Source organism: Gopherus evgoodei, unplaced genomic scaffold (assembly GCF_007399415.2).
Source record: "Gopherus evgoodei ecotype Sinaloan lineage unplaced genomic scaffold, rGopEvg1_v1.p scaffold_51_arrow_ctg1, whole genome shotgun sequence".
Classification (NCBI taxonomy): Eukaryota; Metazoa; Chordata; order Testudines; family Testudinidae; genus Gopherus; species Gopherus evgoodei.
The window spans coordinates 644,169-667,183 of record NW_022060072.1 but is presented as its reverse complement, the minus strand read 5'-3'; the positions used below and the strand labels follow the sequence as shown (position 1 = coordinate 667,183).

The 23,015-nt window shown below is 62.8% G+C and overlaps 3 protein-coding genes across 3 annotated transcripts; 1 reads left to right on the top strand and 2 right to left on the bottom strand.

Annotated features, from left to right (window-relative positions):
* Positions 1-748: 748 nt before the first annotated feature.
* Positions 749-6,846, bottom strand: LOC115643148 (paired immunoglobulin-like type 2 receptor alpha). The gene is made up of 6 exons (XM_030546984.1): positions 6,674-6,846; positions 4,596-4,973; positions 3,698-3,874; positions 3,059-3,086; positions 2,499-2,560; positions 749-1,338 (listed from the first exon to the last, which is right to left on the bottom strand). Exons 1-6 carry the CDS (start codon positions 6,729-6,731, stop codon positions 1,178-1,180), a joined length of 864 nt encoding a protein of 287 aa, XP_030402844.1. The 5' UTR covers positions 6,732-6,846; the 3' UTR covers positions 749-1,177.
* Positions 6,847-8,327: 1,481 nt separating this feature from the next.
* Positions 8,328-9,915, top strand: LOC115643152 (paired immunoglobulin-like type 2 receptor alpha). The gene is made up of 3 exons (XM_030546989.1): positions 8,328-8,367; positions 8,733-9,110; positions 9,470-9,915. The coding sequence occupies exons 1-3, from the start codon at positions 8,328-8,330 to the stop codon at positions 9,661-9,663; spliced, it is 612 nt and encodes a 203-aa protein (XP_030402849.1). The 3' UTR covers positions 9,664-9,915.
* Positions 9,916-16,740: 6,825 nt separating this feature from the next.
* Positions 16,741-22,864, bottom strand: PVRIG (PVR related immunoglobulin domain containing). Its single transcript, XM_030546983.1, has 5 exons — positions 22,764-22,864; positions 21,337-21,693; positions 21,014-21,161; positions 19,605-19,650; positions 16,741-18,607 (listed from the first exon to the last, which is right to left on the bottom strand). The coding sequence occupies exons 1-5, from the start codon at positions 22,822-22,824 to the stop codon at positions 18,212-18,214; spliced, it is 1,008 nt and encodes a 335-aa protein (XP_030402843.1). The 5' UTR covers positions 22,825-22,864; the 3' UTR covers positions 16,741-18,211.
* Positions 22,865-23,015: the final 151 nt, after the last annotated feature.

Below are 23,015 nucleotides of genomic sequence, written 5' to 3'. Positions count from 1 at the left end.
CTGACCACGCCCCTCCGTGCGCCGGCCCCGCCCATGAACTGACCACGCCCCTTGCACTGACCACGCCCCTCCCTGCGCCGGCCCCGCCCCCTGAACTGACCACACCCCTACACGCCCCCTTCTGAACGGCCCCTCTCCCACCTGCGCGGCTCCGCCCCTCTGCATTGGCCCCGCCCCTGAACTGACCCCGCCCCTTGCACTGACCACGCCCCTCCGTGCGCCGGCCCCGCCCATGAACTGACCACGCCCTCTCTTCGCCGGCCCCGCCCCTGAACTGACCACGCCCCCTGCACTGACCCCTTCTGAACGGCCCCTGTCCCCCCTGGGCAGCCCCTCCCCTCTGCATTGACCCCGCCCCTCCCTGCACCAGCCACGCCCCCTGAACACACCCCTCCTGAACTGCCCCCTTCCCGGACCTGTCCCCTCTGCACCGCTCCCTCACCTCCCTGCACAGTCCCCTCCCCAATCCGGCCCCACCCACTGAACTGGCCCCTCCCTGAGTGACCAGACTGGTTCCCACCCCCACCCCCCGAAACCATGCCTGCATGATGCCCGAGGGCAGGGGTGGAGTGGGCCTGGGAGCACTGAGGGTGGGTGAGTCCTGGCTCCTGGACCAGTCGCTATTTTTCCTGGTCTCTGCGGAGCAGGCCCAGTGCGTGGGGGTGTCAGGGGTGGCTGGGGGTGCAGACAGTGTGCAGACAGTGTGCAAGTTGTGCGACACACACTACTGCAGTACACACCCACACACTCCAAAGGTCAGACAGGCTTTATTGGGGTAAGGGGCAGGCCAGGCCCTGCCCCTGGACAGACAATCAGACAGACACCGACACACAGCCCTGGGGGAGGGGGACAATCCTCCCACGATGGGGGGTCCCAGCTTCCAGCCTGGTCTGGGCCCCACAGGGCTTGGGCCCTTCCCCCCAACATGCTCCTTGGAGGAGAATGGAGGAAACACCTGGAGGGAGACACCCCCAAACCTCCCTCAGGCTCTGCCTCCCCAAACCTCCCAATGCAGGACCCCCCCAGGCACCCATGTCCAACCCAGCTCCAACTCAGGGACCACCCCCCATTCGCCCTCAATCCAGCTCTCCCCCCTCCCATTACCTGCCCTTTCCCTCCAGGGTGGCCCTTCTCCAGCCCCCAGCCCCTCCCCTGGGGATCCAGGCTCCCCCTGGCCCTAGTGGACCCGGACGGCTGAGTAAAGGGTCTCGTCCGTGGGGGCCCCACGGGGCTCTGGCTGCCTTGGGGCAATGCCGGGCTCCAAGAAGGCCAGGGTGGCGTAGAGCAAGCCGGGTTCCTCGGGGTCCGGGGGGCGCTGGGGCTGGGGGACATCCTGGCCTGGAATGAGAGATGGGGCATGAGCCGGGCTGGGGACAGCAAGGTATGGCCGGGTGCGGGGGACAGAGGGGGGCTGGGGTGAGTGAAGGGATGGGGACTGGAGGGAGGGAGGAGGTTGGATGGGTGGAGGAGGCTGGGGGATGGAGGGGATGGAGGGGGACAGAGATGGGGAGTGAGTAAGGGGGAGGGGGACAGAGAGAGGGAGGGGCGAGGGCAGGGGGGACAGAGGGGAGCTGGGGTGAGTGAAGGGATGGGAGCTGGAGAGAGGGAGGGGTTGGCTGGATGGAGGAGGCTGGGGGGATGGATGGGGTGGAGGGGGACAGGGGTGGGGAGTGAGAGGGGAGGGAGATGGAGGGAGGGAGAGGGGAGGGCGGGGGGGACAGAGGGGGCTGGGGGTGAGTGAAGGGATGGGGGCTGGAGGGAGGGGGGCTGGAGGGGGTTGGATGGATGGAGGAGGCTGGGGGATGGAGGGGGACAGAGATGGGGAGTGAGTGAGGGGAAGGGAGATGGAGAGAGGGAGAGGGGAGGGTGGGGGGCCTGGGGTGGATGGATAGAAGGGGTGGGGTGGAGGAACAGGGACAGGGAGGGATGGAGTCAGGTAGGAGGGAGTGGGTAGATAGATGGAGGGGGACAGGCAGAGGGGCTGGGGAGGGACAGGCAGAGGCAGAGGGGATGGGGCGGATAGAGGGGGATGGATGGAGAGGGACGGGGATAGAGGGAGATGGAAGGAGGGAAACAGGGATGGAGGAGGTGGGGCAGAAGGAGGGGGACGGACAGAGGGGACAGGGCAGATGGAGGGGGATGGATAGAGGGGGAGGGACAGATAGAAGTGGATGGGGCAGATGGAGAAGGATGGATGGAGGGGGATGGGCAGAAGGAACGGTGTGGATAGAGGGGGGTGCGGTGGGGAGGGACTGGGCTAGAAGGGATGGGGTGGATGGTTGGAGGGGGATGGGTAGAGGGTTTGGGGCAGATGGAGGGGGGGAGGGCAGAGGGGACAGGGTGGCTGGAGGGGGGAGGGACGGGAGGAGGGGATGGGGATGGCGCAGATGGAGGGGGATGGATGGAGGGGGATGAGCAGAGGGGATGGGGTGGCTGGAGGGCGGGAGGGACAGGAGAAGGGGACGGGTGCACTTCAGGGACACTCCAGGGGCTCTCACCTCCCACCCCGATCTCCATGTACTCGCCTCCGCCTTCGGTCTGCAACTGGCCATGTGCCTTCCTGCAAGACAGACCCACGGACAGTCACTGGTGGGGGCCCCCAGGGCCAAGTGGGCCCCAGCCCCCCACCCCCATCGGCACTGGCTGGCAGCTGCGGGGGATGAATGGGGAGCAGCTGGGGCTGGTGTCACTCGGCCGCAGGCCTGATGCCAGGGGGATGGGCACAGCTGCTGAAGACTGGGGCAATCCCCTGCAGGGGTGCTGGAGGCTGCTGCCTCACATGGGGCATAGGCAATGGAGGGTTGTAAATCAGGGGGCACAGGGCTCAGAGGGGCTAATTCAGCCCCCCAAGAGGGAATATGGGCCCCCTGCAGGAGCCCCCCCTGCACCCTTTATTTTTATATGGGGCCCCAGGCCAGGGGCTGGAGTTTCCAGCTGTCCAGAGACCCCTACGTATGGGGCTCCACAGCTCTGGATCCAGCCCTTCCGCAGCCCCCTTGGGTGCAGGATCAGGCCCCTTGGGTTGGTGGGCAGCGGGGAGCAGAAAGGGGAGACTCACCGGGCCAAGGGGTCTTTCCGCCGACCGCCTGAAAGAAAGGGAGAGGAGTTAATAGCCCCCAGGTACACCCCATGGGGGGCAATGCCGGGGGCAGAGTGTGGGGGGCTCAGGGAGATGGGGGGTGTCTGGGAATAGATAGATAGATAGAGGGGGTGGATGGGAGTGGATGGATAGACAGAGGGGGTGCATGGGGGTAGATAGATAGATAGAAGGGGCGGATGGGGATAGATAGATAGAGGGGGTGGGTGGGGCTAGATAGATAGATAGATAGAGGGGGTGGATGGGGATAGATAGAGGGACTGGGTGGGGCTAGATAGATAGATAGATAGAGGGGGTGGATGGATGGATGGACAGTCACGCTTTGTATCCCATGATGCAGCAGCGGGAGCAGTGCATTCTGGTTAGGATCACACCTTACTGCCCGTGTCACACTCCCAGCAGGATACACACACGTGCCGGACATGCCTGGCTCAGGGTTTGCCTCCTCTCGCCTTTCCCATCCCTGCAGTGCCCAGGGAATTTCCCACAATGCCTTGTGCGGGTACCAGGCAGCTCCCTTGGGGCTGACCAATGAGGGGCTGGATGCCCTGGTGGTTTGTGTCCCCCCACCCCGAGCTGCTCCCCCAGGGGTGCCGGTACCTGTTCTCTTCTGGGCTCCGTACACGGCCAGCCCAATGATCCCGGCCAGCAGGACGGCCCCCGCCAGCACCCCCCCAATCACCGGGGCTGCCCCCAGCCCGGCTGGCCGCTGCGTCGTAGCTGTGGCTGGGGTCGTCACCTGCTCCGTCGAGGGGACGTGGGTCGTAGAGGCTTGGGCTGGGAGCGAGACCAAGGGGGGGCAGTAGGTCAAGATGTGGCCCCTCGCCCACGTGTGTGCACAGCCAGGGGCACGCTCACACACACACGCTCTGGCTCTCACACATTCAGCGCAGATCCCAGGTGTGCGAGCGTGTGCAGCATGTCTGTGGACACCAGGCCCTCCCTAGGAGACACTGTACCATGGACGCACGTGTTCTTACACACACACTCACACGCTTGTGCTTCCCACACCCAGACACCCTCAGCCCTGCACAGTCAGACACACGCTCATTTTGGAACATGCATGTTTGCACACTCACATTCATGCACATCCATCCTTGCACACTCACCAATGCTGCTGCTCTTACACATTCCCACACACTCATTTACACAAACATGTTAGTGCATGTGCATCATTGCACACTCACTGCCGCACAACTGACACTCGTTCACTCACCGATATGCCCCGCTGCTGTGGGATGGGGCCAGAGACCGATCCAGAAAAGGGGACGCCCAGGCAGACGGGGCAAGGACACAGCTGGGGATGGGAAGGGATCTCGGTGGGGGTGCCCCTGAGCTCCAGCCACGGGATGCCGTGGACTCGGGGTGCAGCGCTCAGGGAGCCGGGAACACACAGAGGGTCTCAGGGCTGGGGGTGGGGGTGGGATTTGCCAGGGCACAGGAGAGTGTGAACCTGGGGGTAGGAGCAGGAGACATGGGGGAAGCTGGGGGGAGGCACCTGTCACCGTGAGTTGGGTCCCAGGGTGGCCGCGCCAGTGCTCCCATTTGCCATTGTTCGTCTGCACCCGGACTTGGCAGACGTACTCGCTGGCGTCCAACTCCTGCAGCCGGTCGATGCAGATCGAGGCCGTTCGGTTCCCCCGTGGGTCCCCGATCAGGGTGATGCGACCCCTGTAATCCCAGCGGGTGAACCTCTCGGTGTGATTGTAGATAAACACACCATGGAATCCCTCTCGTCTCCAGTAAACCCGGAGGTCCCGCAGCGGCTCGATCTCGTCGGGGTAGGTGAAGGCGCAGGGCAGGGTGACGGAGCCCCCGGCCGGCGCCGACAGGGACTCGGGCTGGGTTATCCTGTACCGGGGATCCTGGGCAGCCACTGCAAAGACCCCCAGAGACACAATCCCGTCACCGCGGCCGGCCCCAGGGTCCCACTCGCAGCCAGCGGGGCGCAGAGGGGACTCCCCGACCCGGGCGATAGGGCAGGTGGATTTATTATTAGTTGTTGGTATCCTGTCGTGCCTGGGAACCACCACTGGGTGCCAGGCATTTCCCCGGGAACCAGGTCACATCCTCATCGCAGGGCTTCCTCCCAAGCAGCCGGAGCTGGGTCCTGTCCCAGATCAGAGCCAGGCCCAGCTCACTCCTTCTGCTGGGGGACAAGAGGCCGGGGGAGACGGGCCCCTGGGGAGGCCAGGAGGCCGGGGGAGATGGGCCCCGGGGAAGCCAGGAGGCAGGGGGAGATGGGTCCCTGGGGAGGCCGAGAGGCCAGAGGTGATGAGCCCCTGGGGAGACTGGGAGGCTGTGGGAGACTGGCCCCTGGGGAGGCCGGGAGGCCGGGAGAGATGGGCCTTGGGGAAGCCAGGAGGTTAGGGAAGATGGGCCCCTAGGGAGGCCGGGTGAGATAGGCCCCTGGGGAAGCCGAGGGAGATGGGCCACGGGGAAGCCGGAAGGCCGGGGGAGATGGCTCCCTGGGGAGGCCGGGAGGCTGGGGAAGATGGGCCCCTGGGGACCCAGGAGGCCACGGGAGATGGGCCCTGGGGAAGCTGGGAGGCCGGGGCAGACGGGCCCTGGGGAAGCCAGGAGGCCGGGGCAGGTAAGCCCCTGGGGAGGCTGGAGAGCTGGGTCCCAGGGAAGCCAGGAGGCTGGGGTAGATGGGCCCCTGGGGAACCCGAGAGGCCAGGGGAGATGGGCCCCTGGGGAAGCCAGGAGGCCGGGGGAGATGGGCCCCTGGGGAACCCGAGAGGCCAGGGGAGATGGGCTCTTGGGGAAGCCGGGGGAGATGGGCCACGGGGAAGCCAGGAGGCCGGGGGAGATGGATCCCTGGGGAAGGCAGGAGGCCGGGGGTGATGGGTCCCTGGGGAAGCCAGGAGGCCAGGGGAGATGGGTCCCTGGGGAAGCCGGGGGAGATGGGCCACGGGGAAGCCAGGAGGCCGGGGGAGATGGATCCCTGGGGAACCTGAGAGGCCAGGGGAGATGGGCCCCTGGGGAAGCCGGGGGAGATGGGCCACGGGGAAGCCAGGAGGCCGGGGGAGATGGGCCCCTGGAGAACCCGAGAGGCCAGGGGAGATGGGCCCCTGGGGAAGCCGGGGGAGATGGGCCACGGGGAAGCCAGGAGGCCGGGGGAGATGGATCCCTGGGGAAGGCAGGAGGCCGGGGGAGATGGGTCCCTGGGGAAGCCGGGGGAGATGGGCCACGGGGAAGCCAGGAGGCCGGGGGAGATGGATCCCTGGGGAACCTGAGAGGCCAGGGAGATGGGCCCCTGGGGAAGCCGGGGGAGATGGGCCACGGGGAAGCCAGGAGGCCGGGAGAGATGGATCCCTGGGGAAGGCAGGAGGCCGGGGGAGATGGGTCCCTGGGGAAGCCAGGAGGCCGGGGGAGATGGGTCCCTGGGGAACCCGAGAGGCCAGGGGAGATGGGCCCCTGGGGAAGCCGGGGGAGATGGGCCACGGGGAAGCCAGGAGGCCGGGGGAGATGGATCCCTGGGGAAGGCAGGAGGCCGGGGGAGATGGGTCCCTGGGGAAGCCGGGGCAGATGGGCCCCTGCCCTGGGGATTTGGCACCGGCTGAGCACAACTACCTCCAAGCAGGATCCCCACCAGGAGCAGCAGGGCTGGGTGTCCCGGTGGCAGCAGCATCTCTGGGCGCGCGGGGCTGGGCCTCTGGCTCCCCGGAGCTCTGGCCACCCCGCCCAGCACCCCTTGACCAGGGCGGGGGCCGGACGCAAGCTGGAAAACAGGACGCGGGAGCCGGTTGCAATACCGCGAGGAGGAAACCGAGGGAGGCGGGTGCGGCGGGCGGGGCGGGGGGGAAATTGGGCAATTGGGCCCAGAGCAGACCAGCGTCGTAGTCACTTCCCTTCCACCACCAGCCCCATGGTGGGAGCTTCCCAGCTGCCCCCAGCCCCCACAGCCGGGGTGGGCACTGGGCCCTGGGGTGCAGGGCCAGGTGTCATTCAGGGATTGGGGGCTGCAACGGGCATGTAGGGCACGGGGGGCTGGAGGACATGGGGGAATCGTTGGGGCCTGTATAATTGGGTGGGGGGCTGCAGGGGACATGGGAACTCGGGGTAGGAGGGACACCGGAGCTGTGGGGGAGGGGACTGGGGGGCAAATGGGATGCTGGAGCTGTGGGGGAGGGAGGAAGGGACGCCGGAGCTGTGGGGGAAGAGACCCGGGGGGGGACTGGGGGAAGGGACACTGGAGCAGTGGGGGAGGGAACCGGGGGGGGCGGGGTGCCAAGTTGCACTATAATTAGCTGCCCCAGTTCCCCTTTTCCCACGACCCAGCAGCTGAGCTGGACCTGCAGAGGAACCAGCATTTCTGGGCCACGGTATCCCCCCCTGTATGGGGAGGGGGTCTGGGGACCCCTGCAAATCTGGGGCAGGGCTCAGCGATCACACCAGGGTCCTGGCCACCCCCCGGGGCCACCACAAAGTCACTAGCACTTGTGCAGTGGTGTGAAACCAAACCTGACTGGGCAGCAGGCCCCAGTAACCAGGTTGTGATGGTGACCCAGCTCTTCCCCCCCCCCGCGCCCCCAGCCTGTCCCCCGACCCTCTGACCCAGCCAGACCCAGCTTCTGCCCCCAGTTGGCCCCCCAACCTACCCCTCCTCCTCTAACCACCAGCCCCCACTCCCCTCCCAGAGCTGGGGAGAGAACCCAGGAGTCCTGGCTCCCAACCCCTGCTGCTCTAAACCACTAGCCCCCACCCCTATCCCAGAGCTCAGGAGAGAACCCAGGAGTCCTGGCTCCCAGCCCCCCCTGCTCTGACCCACCAGCCCCCACTCCCCTCCCAGAGCCGAGTCCTGGCTCCCAGCCCCCCCTGCTCTAACCCACCAGCCCCCACTCCCCTCCCAGAGCCGGGGAGAGAACCCAGGAGTCCTGGCTCCCAGCCCCCCCTGCTCTAACCCACCAGCCCCCACTCCCCTCCCAGAGCCGGGGAGAGAACCCAGGAGTCCTGGCTCCCAGCCCCCCCTGCTCTGACCCACCAGCCCCCACTCCCCTCCCAGAGCCGAGTCCTGGCTCCCAGCCCCCCCTGCTCTAACCCACCAGCCCCCACTCCCCTCCCAGAGCCAGGGAGAGAACCCAGGAGTCCTGAGTCCTGCTAACCCCTCCCCCCCGTAGTGTCTCATTGGCCAGGGCAGGGGGGGGATTTCGCACAGGAAGGCCCAAGGTGTCACCAGCTTCCTCAAATAAGCAGGGCGGGGGGGGGGGGCAGAGCCAGTGGGGCCATGAGCCGGGAGCTGCTGCTGCTGCTGTCCCTGGTGGGGGGTGAGCCCTGGGGCGTGACACGGGAGTGTACAGAACTGGGGTGTGGCCCCCTTGTCACTGGCAAGACCCGAAGAGCAGGGGGTGCTGCGGGGACAGGGAGGGAGGAGGGGCATGGGAATGGGGCTGGCAGGGGCAGGGGAATGGGGCACGGGCACAGGGAGGGGCTGGCTGCGGCGGGGTGAATGGGGATGGGGCACGGGGAGGGGCCAGGGGAATGGGGTGGGGGCCTGGAGCTGGGCTGGCTTGTGCAGTGTGGGTGCTGGGGGGCTGGAAGGGGGCTGGGGGGTGTTTGTGCCCCACTGGCTGTGGGTGGGACCCTGGGGCCGGCTGCGGTGACGGGATTGTGTCTCTGGGGGTCTTTGCAGCGGCTGCCCAGGATCCCCGGTACACGATAACCCAGCCCGAGTCCCTGTCGGCGCCGGCCGGGGGCTCCGTCACCCTGCCCTGCGCCTTCACCTACCCCGACGAGATCGAGCCGCTGCGGGACCTCCGGGTTTACTGGAGACGAGGCGGGTACTATGGCCAGTTTATCTACAATCACACCGAGCGATTCACCCGCTGGGATTACAGGGGCCGCATCGTCCTGGTCGGGGACCCACGGGGGAGCCGAACGGCCTCGATCCTCATCGACCGGCTGCAGGAGTTGGACGCCAGCGAGTACGTCTGCCAAGTCAGGGTGCAGAAGAAGGACGGCCAATGGGAGCAATGGCGCGGCCACCCTGGGACCCAACTCACGGTGACAGGTGAGAGGGGATGAGCCATGGGGTGCACCGGGATGCCACATAGGGGGGAGAGAGAGAGAGATAGAGAGAGAGAGCTGTTACCAGGCACAGATCCCCCACATCCATGGGGAGGGGGGGGTCACCCATATCAATATGGGATGTGGGAGGAAGCAGGGTCCCCCCATATCCAGGGGGCTGTTGGGGGAAGTAGAGTCTCCCATATCTTGGGGGCCATAAAGGGGAGCAGAGACCCCCCATATCCAGAGGGCTGGGGGGTAAGAGGTCACTGCACCCTTTGAGCAGGGGAATGGGTGGGTTTGGGGGGACAGAATTTGCCAGGGGAGCCCGGACTCACCTGCTGTCCCCTGCTCCCTCCCCAGGGCGGGAAGCTCCCAGCCCCACCAACAGCACATGGTGGCACCCAGAAATGGTCACAACTGGTGTGGGAGGTGCAAGGAGAACCTACCCCCGACGCATCAACATTGTTCACCTTGTCCTCATCGGCCTCGTCCTGCTGCTTTCCAAGGCCGGCGTCTCTGTCGTGGTCTTTGCCCTGGGCCGGCGGCTGGGCTGAGGTCACAGCCCAGAAAGCGTCACCGGGAGGGTGTCTGGGAGCGACGCACCGTCGGCATCAGGACTCAAACTCACCTCCCTGGTGCAGAGCTCTCGGCCAGGCATCTCTGGGGAATGACACCGTCCAGCAGCAGTAGAATGGCTGTTATCCTCCAGCAAAACACTCGCTAGCCAGAGCAGAGAGGGATGGATAGTGTGCATGGAGGGGAGGGGGGAGTGTGGGGATAGCTAGATAGAGGGGGGGATGACGTTGCACTCCATATGATTGTATGGAAATATGCTAATGAGCGTGACTATAATGTAACTGGAATATGCTTCATGCAAATTCTCTTGTGAGGTATCATTACAGAGCTTGTAATCTGCTGAGTGTGATAATCCTGTTTGTATAAATGTACCACTCTTCTATCTGGGACTAGAAAGAAGAAATAGAACTCTGAGGGCCTATTGTAATTGTGCAAAGTGGGGGCCATTAATGGTGCTTTGGAAGCTTGATGGCTCCCATCAACCAGGACAATTGGCTGTAAATGGCTCTGTTTTACCTGTAAGTCTTCCTGTGAGTCAGGCCAGGAAGGATGGAGGCTTGGGGGTCCCACATGACATGTGCCCATGTCACCTGGAACTGGAACCCATCTCAAACCCGGGGCTTTTCCATTTAGTGGGGGTGGGGGGGTGCAGAGAGACAAAAGATTCCTGCCTTGTGCCAAAGCTATAAGAGGGGTTGAAGCAGGACAAAGGTGGGGGGGGGCAGTCATGAGCAATCCCCCAGCCACCACCTGAGTTGGAACAAGGGCTGCACCGGGGAAAGGACCGGGCCCAGACTAGGAAGGAGTCTGGTCTGTGACAGAAGCTCATTGGAACGACTCTGAGGGTGAGATTTGAGCTGTATTGTTTCTTAATATACTAGGCTCAGACTTGTGTGATTTTGTTTTATTTTGCTGGGGCCACTTAGGGATCTGGGGCAAAATCAGTACTTGGTCCTGCTGGTGAAGGTAGGGGGCTGGACTCAATGACCCTTTGGGGTGCCTCCCAGCCCTATGAGATAGGAATATCTCTATATATTATTTATTAAACAAAGCACTCTCTCCCTGGCTGAGAGAGCAAATCAAGCAGGCTGTTTATCTGTAGGACCTACAGGAAGAGGGGAGGGGGCCTCGCTGAGACGGGTTTTCGCCTGAGCAGCAGGGCCCAGGGGAAGGGATGGGCAGGCAGCAGGCACAGATACAGAGCGACGGACGCACAGTCAGGGCCAGAGCTGCGAGGAACCGCAGTGCTGGTGACGTGCCCACGGGATGAAATAGGCCACCACCACAGGATGCCACACAACATCCGCTCCCCCCACCCTTTTATCAGCACCATCCTCGTGTCCCAGGGCAGGAAACCACTGCTGCTGAGGCCCTGTTCTGAAATGGACCTAGGTGTTTAGGGACAGGGGGGAGCTGTCACCATCTTCACGACCCTGCCAGGGTCTGGGCAAGATCATCCCCTGCGGGCCAGGGCCCGAGATGCCCCTTAATGCCCCAGGCGTCACAGAGGGACGGGGAATCGGTATCTCAAAGTGTCGCACAAGAGCATGAAAGTGAGACCCTGGCGTGGCACCGAGCGGGGACAGCTCTGGTGCCGGTACCGGGAGGGGATGGCTCTCACGGTCTCTAGGAGGAACCCCTGTCCATGTCATAATCCGGAAGCTGGAGACTCCACCTCAGGAGCTTGGCATTCCCTTTCATCTGGTGTAGCCCCATTGGGGCAAATGGGCGGGGTACATCACGGGAGAGGCCCAGGGGCTGGCGGATGGCTGGATCACCCCTGAGACCAGCATCTCCCCAATCTCTCTCTCCAGGTTCTAGGCTCTTTTCCCTGACACCCAGAACAGGGATCAGAGGTGTAGCCGTGTTAGTCTGGATCTGTAAAAGCAGCAAAGAATCCTGTGGTGCCTTATAGACTAACAGACGTTTGGGAGCATGAGCTTTCATGGGTGAATACCCACTTCATCAGATGCATGTGGTGGAAATATCCAGGGGCAGGTATATATATGCAGGCAAGCTAGAGATAATGAGGTTAGTTCAATCAGGGAGGATGAGGCCCTGTTCTAGTAGTTGAGGTGTGAAAACCAAGAGAGGAGAAACTGGTTCTGTAATTGGCAAGCCATTCACAGTCTTTGTTCAGTCCTGAGCTGATGGTGTCAAATTTGCAGATGAACTGAAGCTCAGCAGTTTCTCTTTGAAGTCTGGTCCTGAAGTTTTTTTGCTGCAGGATGGCCACCTTAAGGTCTGCTATAGTGTGGCCAGGGAGGTTGAAGTGCTCTCCTACAGGTTTTTGTATATTGCCATTCCTAATATCTGATTTGTGTCCATTTATCCTTTTCCGTAGAGACTGTCCAGTTTGGCCGATGTACATAGCAGAGGGGCATTGCTGGCATATGATGGCGTATATTACATTGGTGGATGTGCAGGTGAATGAACCGGTGATGGTGTGGCTGATCTGGTTAGGTCCTGTGATGGTGTCGCCGGTGTAGATATGTGGGCAGAGTTGGCATCGAACAGAACAGGGAGCAACTGACGCGGGCTCCTGTCTCCACCCGGTGGACAGTCAGGTTAATGAGCCCAGGCCGGTGGGAGAACAGCTGCCGGTATGAACCCAGCACCTCTCGGATCTCAGCCTTCTGGGCCGGGGTTAGCAGGTCCGATCGGAGAGGGGAATTGATCCCAGCAAGGGCCGGCCCAGTCTCAGGGAATAGATCAATCAGGGGATCATCTCCCTACTCCTGCCACTGGCCACCCACAGCCAGCACCAACTTCTCCCTGTCCCAGTTTGGCTTCATCACGTTGACATGGTCCACCCGGCAGCTGTGTGCCCGGATGGACAGTTCCACCACATAGTTCACCTCGTTCACCTGTCCGATGACCTTGAAGTGTCCGTCCCAGGCGGTTTGTTCTTCCTCAGGTCCTTCCCTCTGCAGTGGGGAACCGACACCCCCAGCAGGGCACAGCCCCCAGTATCAGGGCAGAGGGTCCCTCGCTGGATCTGGCTATAGGTGATGACTAGGGCGCTCCAGGGGCCATCCGGCCAATCTGCCAGGTCACTCCCCATCAGCATCTCGGTTGACCTCCAACAGCCCCTCATACTCCTCCTCCTTCTCTTTGTCTCGCTTCCTGGGCCAAAGGTGTCACCTGGTCGCACCCCCCTCCCAGTTCTCAGGTTACACAAGTGCCAACAGCCTCACCTGCCCCAGGGCCTCAGCAAAATCACACTCCCAAAGAACTGGTGCAGCACACAAGGAAACTGAGGCACACACGGTATTAGTATAGGACAGTAAGACTCACATGCAACATAACAAGATGAATAAAACCCGACTTTGTCACAACTGGGTTTGCCATTGTCTCCAGAGACCCAAGACAGCCAGGCACCGGTCCCCCCTGTGGCATGCCCAGCCTGAGAGCGAGCCGCCTTTTCCCACCACTCTGCATATGGGGGAAACTGAGGCAGGCACAGTCTTCATAGTAAATGTTACAGAAAATTCCCACTCCGTCACAACGGCTCCAGGACGGGTGGCACCAGGAGGGCTCGGCTCCAGCCATGAGGTCCCATGTGTGGCATGAGGGGTGGACAATATCCTGTCTTCGCAGAGGTGGGGACGGTTGTGATGTTCCCCTCTGGTGTTATCCAGACCGGTGATCTGCTAGGTCACCACAATCCTTGACTCTGGGAGCCAGCCTGACCCTGCTTTGCTGGGAGAGCCCCCACTCCTGGGCTGTTCACGCACAGCCTCTGCCACGGCAGCTGCTCCTTGGATCGTGCAGCCAAATGACACTGGCCAGTATCTCTGGTCCCAGACACGACCCTGGGAACCTCCATCTGGCAGTGCCCAGCTGTGCCCGCTGGATGCTGCAAGCTTATATGAGCTCGTCAATTTAACAAAGAAACTGATATGTACCAGGCTTGTTATCCCAAGGGGAGTCTCTGCCACGCTGCAAACCAAACGCACGGCTTCAGGCAGAATAAACAGACAGATTTATTAATGCTAAAGATAGATTTGAAGTGATTATAAGTCAAAGCACAACAAGTGAAGTCAAAGCAAATGCATTCTATGCTGATCGTAACACTTTCAATGCCCTGACAAACTCACAAACAACCAGGAGTCTGATGGCACCTTAAAAACTAACAGATTTATTTTGGCAGAAGCTTTTGTGGGTAAAAAACCCACTTCTTCAGATGCATCTGATCTGATTCTTCAGAAGCAACCCATGTCTGAAGAAGTGGGGTTTTTACCTACGGAAGCTTATGCCCAAATAAATCTTTAAAGTGCCACCAGACTCCTTGTTTTTGTGGCTACAGACTAACACGCCTACCCCCCGATACTGACAAACCTGGATGTTTTCCACCACAGGCTGGCTGGCTGCTCTTCAGCCAGGCTGTCCCCTTCGATCAGCGCTCCAGTCGCTTGGCGCTGGTGTCTGTAGCTGGAGGTGGAAGAGAGAGCGAGAGCCTGGCAAACGTCTCTCCCTTTTATCGTGTCCTTTCTTCCCTCTGGGTATTGCCCCCTCCCCTTCAGAGCCAGGGGAGCATTACCAGGTCTCTCCAAGCAAGGCTGAGCAATTCCCTTGGTGGGGCCTCAGGCAGGTGGGTCATTGCAGTGTAGCTCCCTTGCTGGACAAGGGTTGGTTGACACCCGCCTGAACACTGGTTACTTTCCTTGCTGTTGCCTCTGGGGAGCTAATATCTGACTGGTTCCCCCAACTTACAGCACGTTTTAGTGGCAACCACACAACACAGTTCCCATAACTTCATATGCAGCAATGACAGACATATCTGGAGAGAGAAATGACTTCCAGCAGCTCATAACCTTTCCCCCGATACCTTACAAGGCACGCGTTATAGGGTGAGATCATGATGATATGAAAATAAGAAATATGGAGGTTACAGGAGGCTCCCCCCAGGTAGAGAATGTCACAATGGTCTCTCAAGCTTTGCGGAGCGCCGAGTCCCGAGGGGAAGGAAGCCAGTGTCACGTCCTGTGCCGGCAGCCCAATGTGACGATGTGGGGTGTTTTTCACCTTGTTATGTTGCATGTGAGTCTTACTGTCCTGTACCAATGCTGTGTGTTCCTCAGTTTCCCTGTGTACTGCACCAGTGCCTTGATGGTGGGAGTTGGGTGTGTGACTTTTGCGGAGGCCCTTGGGAGCAGGTGAGGCTGCCCAGCTGTCTGCAGGTAGGCAATGGACAGAGCCCTTCCTAACCAGAGAACCAGGGGAGGGATGCGACCAGGTGACCCGGGAAGCAGGACAAAGACCAGAGGAGGAGCAATGGGCACGCTGGCAGCAGCACAGCTCAGGGCAGTCTGCTATGGGGGGACTGGAAGAGGGGGAGCCCTGGGCATCCTGCCCGGGGGCCCCCCAAATGGACTTGGCTGAAAGTCACTGATGTTTGTGCTGACGAGTTCCGCTCTATTGTTGTACAGACAAAACTGCACAAGATCTTTTCCGGGGGCAAGACAAAGATGCCACATTTATTCTGATAACAATCTGATCTATGATCAATAACTAATATCTTAATCCTTATACACACACATTATATCTAATACCTACACACACACACACACACACACACACACACGTTCGTTCGTTCTGCAGCTGCTGCATAGTTCCCAGTCCTGGACATAGCTCAAGTTCATGGCTTGATTTCCCAGCTTGGGTTCGTAGCTCGTGGCGGTAACTGGCCAGGAAAGCCGGGCACAAGGACGCGTTGGGTCTCTGTTGGGCCTGCACCGATGCCCGTCCATGTTGGCAGCAGAACGTGACCCTCCAACATCTCCCATCTCAACCATCCTTTTTGTAGGCTTTAGTTTGAATCCAGAGTCTATAGGGCTTGCTGTGTCAGGGTGCCTCTGGGTGTGGTGATTGATCACCCGTCAATTGCAGGCCTGACTTTCAGCCTTGGACCTGGCTTTGATCTTCCTTCTATTGTACCTTTTCTCTTTAGGGTGGACTCCTCTTACTTTGTTTAGGGCTCTTGTCTGCATCTTCAGCCGGCGGGGTTTGAACTTTTATCTCATCAGGACAGGCTGGGGCTGGAGTTTGATTCCATCATCCATCCATGCCTCAGTCACACAGCGAAACGAAACTAATAAGATTACAGCAGGGTTTGCACAAATGAAGGTTGGGGGAAGCTTTTACAAAATGGATTGAGTGTTTGAAAACGGGGTTTGAATTACACTATGGCAAACAGTGAACAGAAGGTACAATATAGACAAGTGCAGTGGATGGCGAACAGCAAACAGAAGTTATATTGATAAAGTGAACAATTAAAAACAATTTCATATATCGGTTCTACACCATGCCGTGTTCCTGTCGACTGACAAACCTTCTGATCTCCCGAGAGTCACGTCTCACACACAGCGTTGGGATGCAGGGCCCGCTGGCTGCCCCAGGAGACAGGCTGCTCCCAGAGAGAGGAGGCTCCCTCAGAGTCTGGGCTGGCTTCGTAGGGAGCAGTTCCAGAGCACAAGGGGGCACATAGGGCACAGGGGGTGGAGGACATGGGGCCTGCATAATTGGGTGGGGGCTGCAGGGGACATGGGAACTCAGGGGGAGGGACGCTGGAGCTGTGGGGGAGGGGACCGGGGGGCCAGGGTGTAAAGCTGCACTATAATCAGCTGCCTCAGTTCCCCTTTTCCCACGTCCCAGCAGCTCAGCTGGACCCACAGAGGAACCAGCATCTCTGGGCCGAGGTATCCCCCCCGTGGGGGGAGGGGGTCTGGGGACCCCTGCACATCTGGGACAGGGCTCAGCGATCACACCGGAGTCCTGGCCACCCCCCGGGAACCAGCCCCCGGCACACAGAGCGCCCCAGGGTCAGGGCCGTCCTTAGGCATAGGCAACATAGGCAGCTGCGTAGGGCACCTGAAAATTTGGGGCAGCACTAGGTCTTAGTGTCCACCGCTTCTTTTCCTATCCCTGTTCTGACCCTTCCTGCAGGCTCCCAGAGATGGCTGCTCTAGCCTGGTGAGTCTTCCTTGGGAGGGAATCTAGTAGTTAAAAGTGAAAAAACCTCCAGCCTAAAAAAGCAGGCTAGCGTGTCTGGCTCCACAAGGCAGGGTGTTGGAGTCCCAAGCTGGCAGGGGAACCAGGCTCAGAGGTCATTTCAGCACATCAGTTGACGGTCCCAAGGTGGTGCCTGTGATCAAATCCGCCCTCCTGCTTGGCCCAGCTCCGCCTCCTGCTCCCATCTTCCGCAGCACTTGGGAATCTCCCACAATGCACTGCAGGGGCGCTGGTACCCGGGGTACCCCACAGCTCCCTGCACCCACCAGCAATGAACGTTGTGGCAGCGGGAGACGGGTGCAGTGAGGTGGCGTCAACACCTGCCCTACTGCTGTTAACAAATAAAGCACCTGCCCCCCGGCCAAGAGAGCGAATCAAGCAGCCTGTTTATCTGTAGGACCTACAGGAACAGGGGTGGCCTCGCTGAGACCAGATTTCCCCCCGAGGGCAGGGGCCCTGGGGAAGGGGTGGGCGGGCAGCAGACAGACAGACACAAAGCAATGGACGGACACTCAGGGCCGGAGCTGCGAGGAACCACAGCGCTGGTGACGCGCCCGTGGGGTGAAATCAGCCACCACCACAGGATGTGACACAACATAGCAGCAGCATCTTCGCAGTCCGGGGCCAGGCAGGAAACCACTGTTGCTGAGGCCCTGCTCTGAAACCGACCCAGGTGTTCGGGGAGGCGGGGGCGAGGGGCAGCTGTCGCTGTCCCCAAGACCCTCCCAGGACCTGGGCAAGATCATCCCCTGCAGGCCAGGGCCCAAGATGGCCCATAATGCCCTGGCCAGCTCCAGGGCAGCACCGAGGGGCGAACGGCTGCGGTCCTGGCACCGGGAGGGGATGGCTCTGCGGGTGGCACTGGGGAGGGACAGCTCTCACGGTCTCTAGGATGAACCCGTCAGTGTACTAGAGCCCCGAGGGGGTCTCCTCCTTCCTCCAAGGTCAGCCCTGCGGCTTCACCGCCTCCTCAGGCTGGAGATCGGAGCCTGCAGCCCCCCGGATGCTGTCCATGAGCTCCAGTCCCTGGGGGGGGACTCGCCCACTCCGTCACTCACAGCCGCTGCCAGAACCAAACAAAGCACCCGCCCCTTGGCCGAGACAGCGAATCAAGCAGCGTGTTTATCTGTAGGACCTAGAGGAACGGGGGCGGGGGGGGGGGCTCGCTGAGACCAGTTTTCCCCCCCCGGGTGGTTTATTTGTGGAGAACACAGAGGTTCAGCCTGGCCCACCCAGGTCACCCAGAGCCCAGCCCGGCTTGGTTCTTGGCTTTCTGGCTGGGGCCACCCAGCCAGCTGCCTGCGGGCGGGGGCTGTTCATGGTCGCTCGGTACCAAATGTCCCGGTCACTCACTTTGCCATTGTCTCCAGAGATTGGGACAGCCCAGCGCCGGTCCCCCCTATGTTGTGCCCAGCCCGAGAGCGAGCCGCCTTTTCCCACCACACTGCGTGTCGGGGGAAACTGAGGCACACACAGTCTCCACAGAAAATGTTCCAGAAAATTCCCATCCTGTCACAACGGCTCCGGGGCGGGCGGCTCTGGGAGAGGTCGGCTCCAGCCATGGGATCCTGCGCGTGGCACGAGGGGTGGACAACGTCCTGTCTTCGCAGAGGTGGGACGGTCCCTCAAGCTTTGGGGGGCGCCAAATCCCGAGGGGAAGGAAGTCAGCGTCAGGTCCGGGCACTGCTCCTCACGCCCCTGCTCCCAGCGCGTGGCCCTGCTCTTCCCCGGGCCCTGCCCTCTGTCCCGGCCAGGCCGGGGGGGTACCGTAGGGGGCAGGGGCCCCCCGTGGGCTGCGGCGCTGGACTGGGGGGTGAAATAGTCCAAGTTGATGAGTACGTAGGGGGCGGAGAAAGAGTTGCGCCGCCCCGGCAGCCCCTGCTGCACCCACAGAGCCATGGGGGTCGCCTGGTAACACAAGATGAGCATTAGGGAGGGGGACCTGCCCCACTTACCGCTCCCCCTAGGGCAGAGCCCCCCACTGCACCCCCCACAGAGACTGCAAGCTCCCAGCATGCAATGGGGCCCAGCTGCCCCCCACTGAGACTGCAAACTCCCAGCATGCAATGGGGCCCAGCTGCCCTCCACTGAGACTACAACTCCCAGCATGCAATGGGGCCCAGCTGCCCTCCACTGAGACTACAACTCCCAGCATGCAATGGGGCCCAGCTGCCGCCCCCACTGAGACTACAACTCCTAGTATGCAATGGGGCCCAGCATCCCCCGCAGAGACTGCAAACTCCCAGCATGCAACAGGGCCCAGCTGTCCACCAGTGCCCCTCGGGGGCTGCAACTCCCAGCATGCAATGGGACCCAGCACTGTGTCATTCCCCATGCCACCCAAAGGAGACTACAATTCCCAGCATGCAATGGAAGCTGAGCTGGATGCTGCCATGAAGCCGGGCATCCCGCTGCACCATGGGATACGTAGTCCCAAAGGGTTGCTGTTCTGCACGCTCCCCGGGGCAGGGTCCGTGTGTTGGGGGGCTCAGACAGCAGCCCGGACCCGTGCCCCACGGAGACCCTGCAGGATCCAGGGTGTGGGGGCAGGGCAGGGGCGGGACTGAGCCGAGTGGCAGGCGAGGACCTGAAAACAGAGGTGGTTTTCTGTTCAGCGATGCTGCAGCCGATGTTTTCCAGCAGGCGTCTACGGTGGTGGTGGGGGGTGAATAGAGCAGAGCCCATCTGCTTTGTAGAGTCCCAGGGCAGGGGGGCGGCTAATGTCCATGCCCTCCTTCCCCCTCCCGGGGGCTGGCTCGTACTGACACCTCTGCCCCATGGAGGACTGGCCACGGGGGCCTCGGTGCCCCAGGCCAGCAGACAAAGTGCATGAGATGCACCCCCCCCATCAGGGTCCTCAATGCCATCTCACCCCTCAGCCCCGTGGAGAGCAAGGCAGGCTCACCTGAGAGCTGGGCAGGTCGGGGTGGGGAGGAGAGACCTTCAGCTTCCTACAGAGAAAGAGAGGGGAGTACGGTGAGGGAGTGGGGAGAGAACCCAGGCGTCCTGGCTCCCAGCCCCCCCTGCTCTAACCCATGAGCCCCCGCTCCCCTCCCAGAGCCGGGGAGAGAACCCAGGAGTCCTGGCTCCCAGCCCCCCTGCTCTAACCCACCAGCCCCCCTCCCCTCCCAGAGCCGGGGAGAGAACCCAGGCGTCCTGGCTCCCAGCCCCCCCTGCTCTAACCCACCAGCCCCCACTCCCCTCCCAGAGCCGGGGAGAGAACCCAGGCGTCCTGGCTCCCAGCCCCCCCTGCTCTAACCCATGAGCCCCCGCTCCCCTCCCAGAGCCGGGGAGAGAATCCAGGAGTCCTGGCTCCCAGCCCCCCCTGCTCTCACCCACCAGCCCCCGCTCCCCTCCCAGAGCCAGGGAGAGAACCCAGGAGTCCTGGCTCCCAGCCCCCCTGCTCTAACCCACCAGCCCCTACTCCCCTCCCAGACCCGGGGAGAGAACCCAGGAGTCCTGGCCCCCAGCCCCGCCTGCTCTGACCCACCAGCCTCCACTCCCCTCCCAGAGCCGGGGAGAGAACCCAGGAGTCCTGGCCCCCAGCCCCCCCCCTGCTCTGACCCACCAGCTCCCACTTCCCTCCCAGAGCTGGGGAGAGGACACAGGAGTCCTGGCTCCCAGCCCCCCTGCTCTAACCACCAGCCCCCACTGCCCTCCCAGAGCCGGGGAGAGAACCCAGGAGTCCTGGCCCCCAGACCCCCCCCGCTCTAACCCACCAGCCCCCCCTCCCCTCCCAGAGCCGGGGAGAGAACCCAGGAGTCCTGGCTCCCAGCCCCCCCTGCTCTAACCCACCAGCCCCCACTCCCCTCCCAGAGCCAGGGAGAGAACCCAGGAGTCCTGGCTCCCAGCACCCCCCGCTCTAACCCACCAGCTCCCACTTCCCCCCCAGAGCCAGGGAGAGAACCCAGGAGTCCTGGCCCCCAGCCCCCCCTGCTCTGATCCACCAGCCCCCACTCCCCTCCCAGAGCCGGGGAGAGAACCCAGGAGTCCTGGCTCCCAGCCCCCCTGCTCTAACCCACCAGCCCCCACTCCCCTCCCAGAGCCAGGGAGAGAACCCAGGAGTCCTGGCTCCCAGCCCCCCTGCTCTAACCACCAGCCCCCACTCCCCTCCCAGAGCCGGGGAGAGAACCCAGGAGTCCTGGCTCCCAGCCCCTCCTGCTCTAACCCACCAGCCCCCACTCCCCTCCCAGAGCCAGGGAGAGAACCCAGGAGTCCTGGCTCCCAGCCAGCCCCCGAAGGCAGGGGTGTCCTGTCCCCTCCCCTGTCCTGCTGTGGGGGTTGCTGGGATTGGGGGGGGTTCGTGTCTCCTACCTCCTCCTCCTTGTCCACTCCCGCAGGAGGTGGCCCAGCAGTAGGACGCTCCCCAGCAGGAAGAAGCCCCCGGTGCCCAGCGTCCCCAGCACGTCGGGGCGCAGGAAGGTGCGGCCCAAGGAGTGGGGGGCCGGGGAGGGGTCAGTGGCTGCGGGGGGGGGGGAGATGGATTGGAGAGAGTCCAGGGATGGAGAGTGTCCAACCATCCCTCCAGCCCTTCCTCCATCCCCTCTCACCCCTCCGTCCCTCCCTCGCTCCGCACCCCACTTCCACCCCTCCCTCCAACCATCCACCCCACCGCCCGGGACGGCTGCCCCACGCACCAGGCTCGGGGATCAGGACCTGCAGGCACTGCTCCGACACGCCGGAGGGGAAGGTGGAGAACTTGCAGCAGTAGCTGGTGTCGTTGTGCGCGAGCTCCAGGCTGGGCACCGTGAGCCCCACCTGCCCGTCGTCGGACACATTGGTGATCCGCAGGCGGCCCCGGACAGCGGGGAGCACGTGGGCCCCGTGTGTGGGGTGTATCACGGCCAGGTCCTCACGGCTCCAGTTCTGGCCCCAGCGCCACCAGCTCACCAGGGTGATGTGCTCCTGGCCCGGGAAGGCGCAGTGAAGCTGCAGGGGGGACCCCAGGGCCATGGGGTCCTCAGCCCAGAGCTTCAGCCCTGCCTTGCTGCTCCCTAGTGGGGAGAGAGGAGAGGGGTTAGACCCCTAGAACCACTGGTCCCCCTGCTTCGCTCCCAGCCCCCTGCTCTAACCACCAACCCCCAGCCCCCTTCCAGAGCCGGGGAGAGAACCCAGGAGTCCTGGCTCCCAGCCCCCCTGCTCTGACCCACCAGCCCCCACTCCCCTCCCAGAGCTGGGGAGAGAACCCAGGAGTCCTGGCTCCCAGCCCCCCTCCTCTGACCCACCAGCCCCCACTCCCCTCCCAGAGCCGGGGAGAGAACCCAGGAGTCCTGGCTCCCAGCCCCCCTGCTCTAACCCACCAGCCCCCACTCCCCTCCCAGAGCTGGGGAGAGAACCCAGGAGTCCGGGATCCCAGCCCCCCCTGCTCTAACCCACCAGCCCCCAGCCTCCTTCCAGAGCCGGGGAGAGAACCCAGGCGTCCTGGCTCCCAGACCCCCCTGCTCTCACCCACCAGGCGCCATTCCCCTCCCAGAGCCAGGGAGAGAATCCAGGAGTCCTGGCTCCCAGCACCTTCTGCTCTAACCCACCAGCCCCCACTCCCCTCCCAGAGCCGGGGAGAGAACCCAGGAGTCCTGACTCCCAGCCCCCCTGCTCTGACCCACCAGTCCCACTCCCCTCCCAGCGCTGGGGAGAGAACCCAGGAGTCCTGGCTCCCAGCCCCCCTGCTCTAACCCACCAGCCTCCACTGCCCTCCCAGAGCTGGGGAGAGAACCCAGGAGTCCGGGATCCCAGCTCCCCCTGCTCTGACCCACCAGCCCCCACTCCCCTCCCAGAGCTGGGGAGAGAACCCAGGAGTCCTGGCTCCCAGCCCCCCCTGCTCTGACCCACCAGCCCCCGCTCCCTCCCAGAGCTGGAGAGAGAACCCAGGAGTCCTGGCTCCCAGCCCCTCCTGCTCTGACCCACCAGCCCCCACTCCCCTCCCAGAGCTGGAGAGAGAACCCAGGAGTCCTGGCTCCCAGCCCCCCTGCTCTGACCCACCAGCCCCCCCTCCCCTCCCCTCCCCTCCCCTCCCCGAGCCAGGGAGAGAACCCGGGAATCCTGGCTCCCAGGCCCCTGCTCTGACCGGTGTCCAGGCACTGGCTGAGGAGCAGGGCGACGAGCGGGAAGCTGCCGGGCCCGGCCATGGCGCCACGGGAGCACAGGCAGCAGCAATCGCAGCTTTTGCTTCCCCCCTCGCCGGCAAACAGGAAAGCGCCGCCTCCCACACGCCCCGCAGGCTCCGGGGCCCAGCCAGCCCCACATCTCCGGTCTCACCGATGGGCTGGCTTGTGTCTGCTGCTAACCACATCATGCAGGGCCAGTCCCTTTTCCTCGC

What these genes read in the sequence shown, in the direction of transcription:
- PVRIG (XM_030546983.1), bottom strand. Translation starts at nt 22,824, where the DNA reads ATGGCCGGGCCCGGCAGCTTCCCGCTCGTCGCCCTGCTCCTCAGCCAG. An exon ending in GGTCCTGATCCCCGAGCCTG is followed by an intron (nt 21,162 to 21,336) that starts GTGCGTGGGGCA and finishes CCCCCCCCGCAG; the next exon opens with CCACTGACCCCTCCCCGGCC. An exon ending in CCGACCTGCCCAGCTCTCAG is followed by an intron (nt 18,608 to 19,604) that starts GTGAGCCTGCCT and finishes TTGTGTTACCAG; the next exon opens with GCGACCCCCATGGCTCTGTG.
- LOC115643148 (XM_030546984.1), bottom strand. Translation starts at nt 6,731, where the DNA reads ATGCTGCTGCCACCGGGACACCCAGCCCTGCTGCTCCTGGTGGGGATC. An exon ending in CGGAGCCCAGAAGAGAACAG is followed by an intron (nt 3,087 to 3,697) that starts GTACCGGCACCC and finishes CCTTTCTTTCAG; the next exon opens with GCGGTCGGCGGAAAGACCCC. An exon ending in CGGAAAGACCCCTTGGCCCG is followed by an intron (nt 2,561 to 3,058) that starts GTGAGTCTCCCC and finishes TCTGTCTTGCAG; the next exon opens with GAAGGCACATGGCCAGTTGC.
- LOC115643152 (XM_030546989.1), top strand. Translation starts at nt 8,328, where the DNA reads ATGAGCCGGGAGCTGCTGCTGCTGCTGTCCCTGGTGGGGG. An exon ending in GCTGCTGTCCCTGGTGGGGG is followed by an intron (nt 8,368 to 8,732) that starts GTGAGCCCTGGG and finishes GGGTCTTTGCAG; the next exon opens with CGGCTGCCCAGGATCCCCGG. An exon ending in GACCCAACTCACGGTGACAG is followed by an intron (nt 9,111 to 9,469) that starts GTGAGAGGGGAT and finishes CTCCCTCCCCAG; the next exon opens with GGCGGGAAGCTCCCAGCCCC.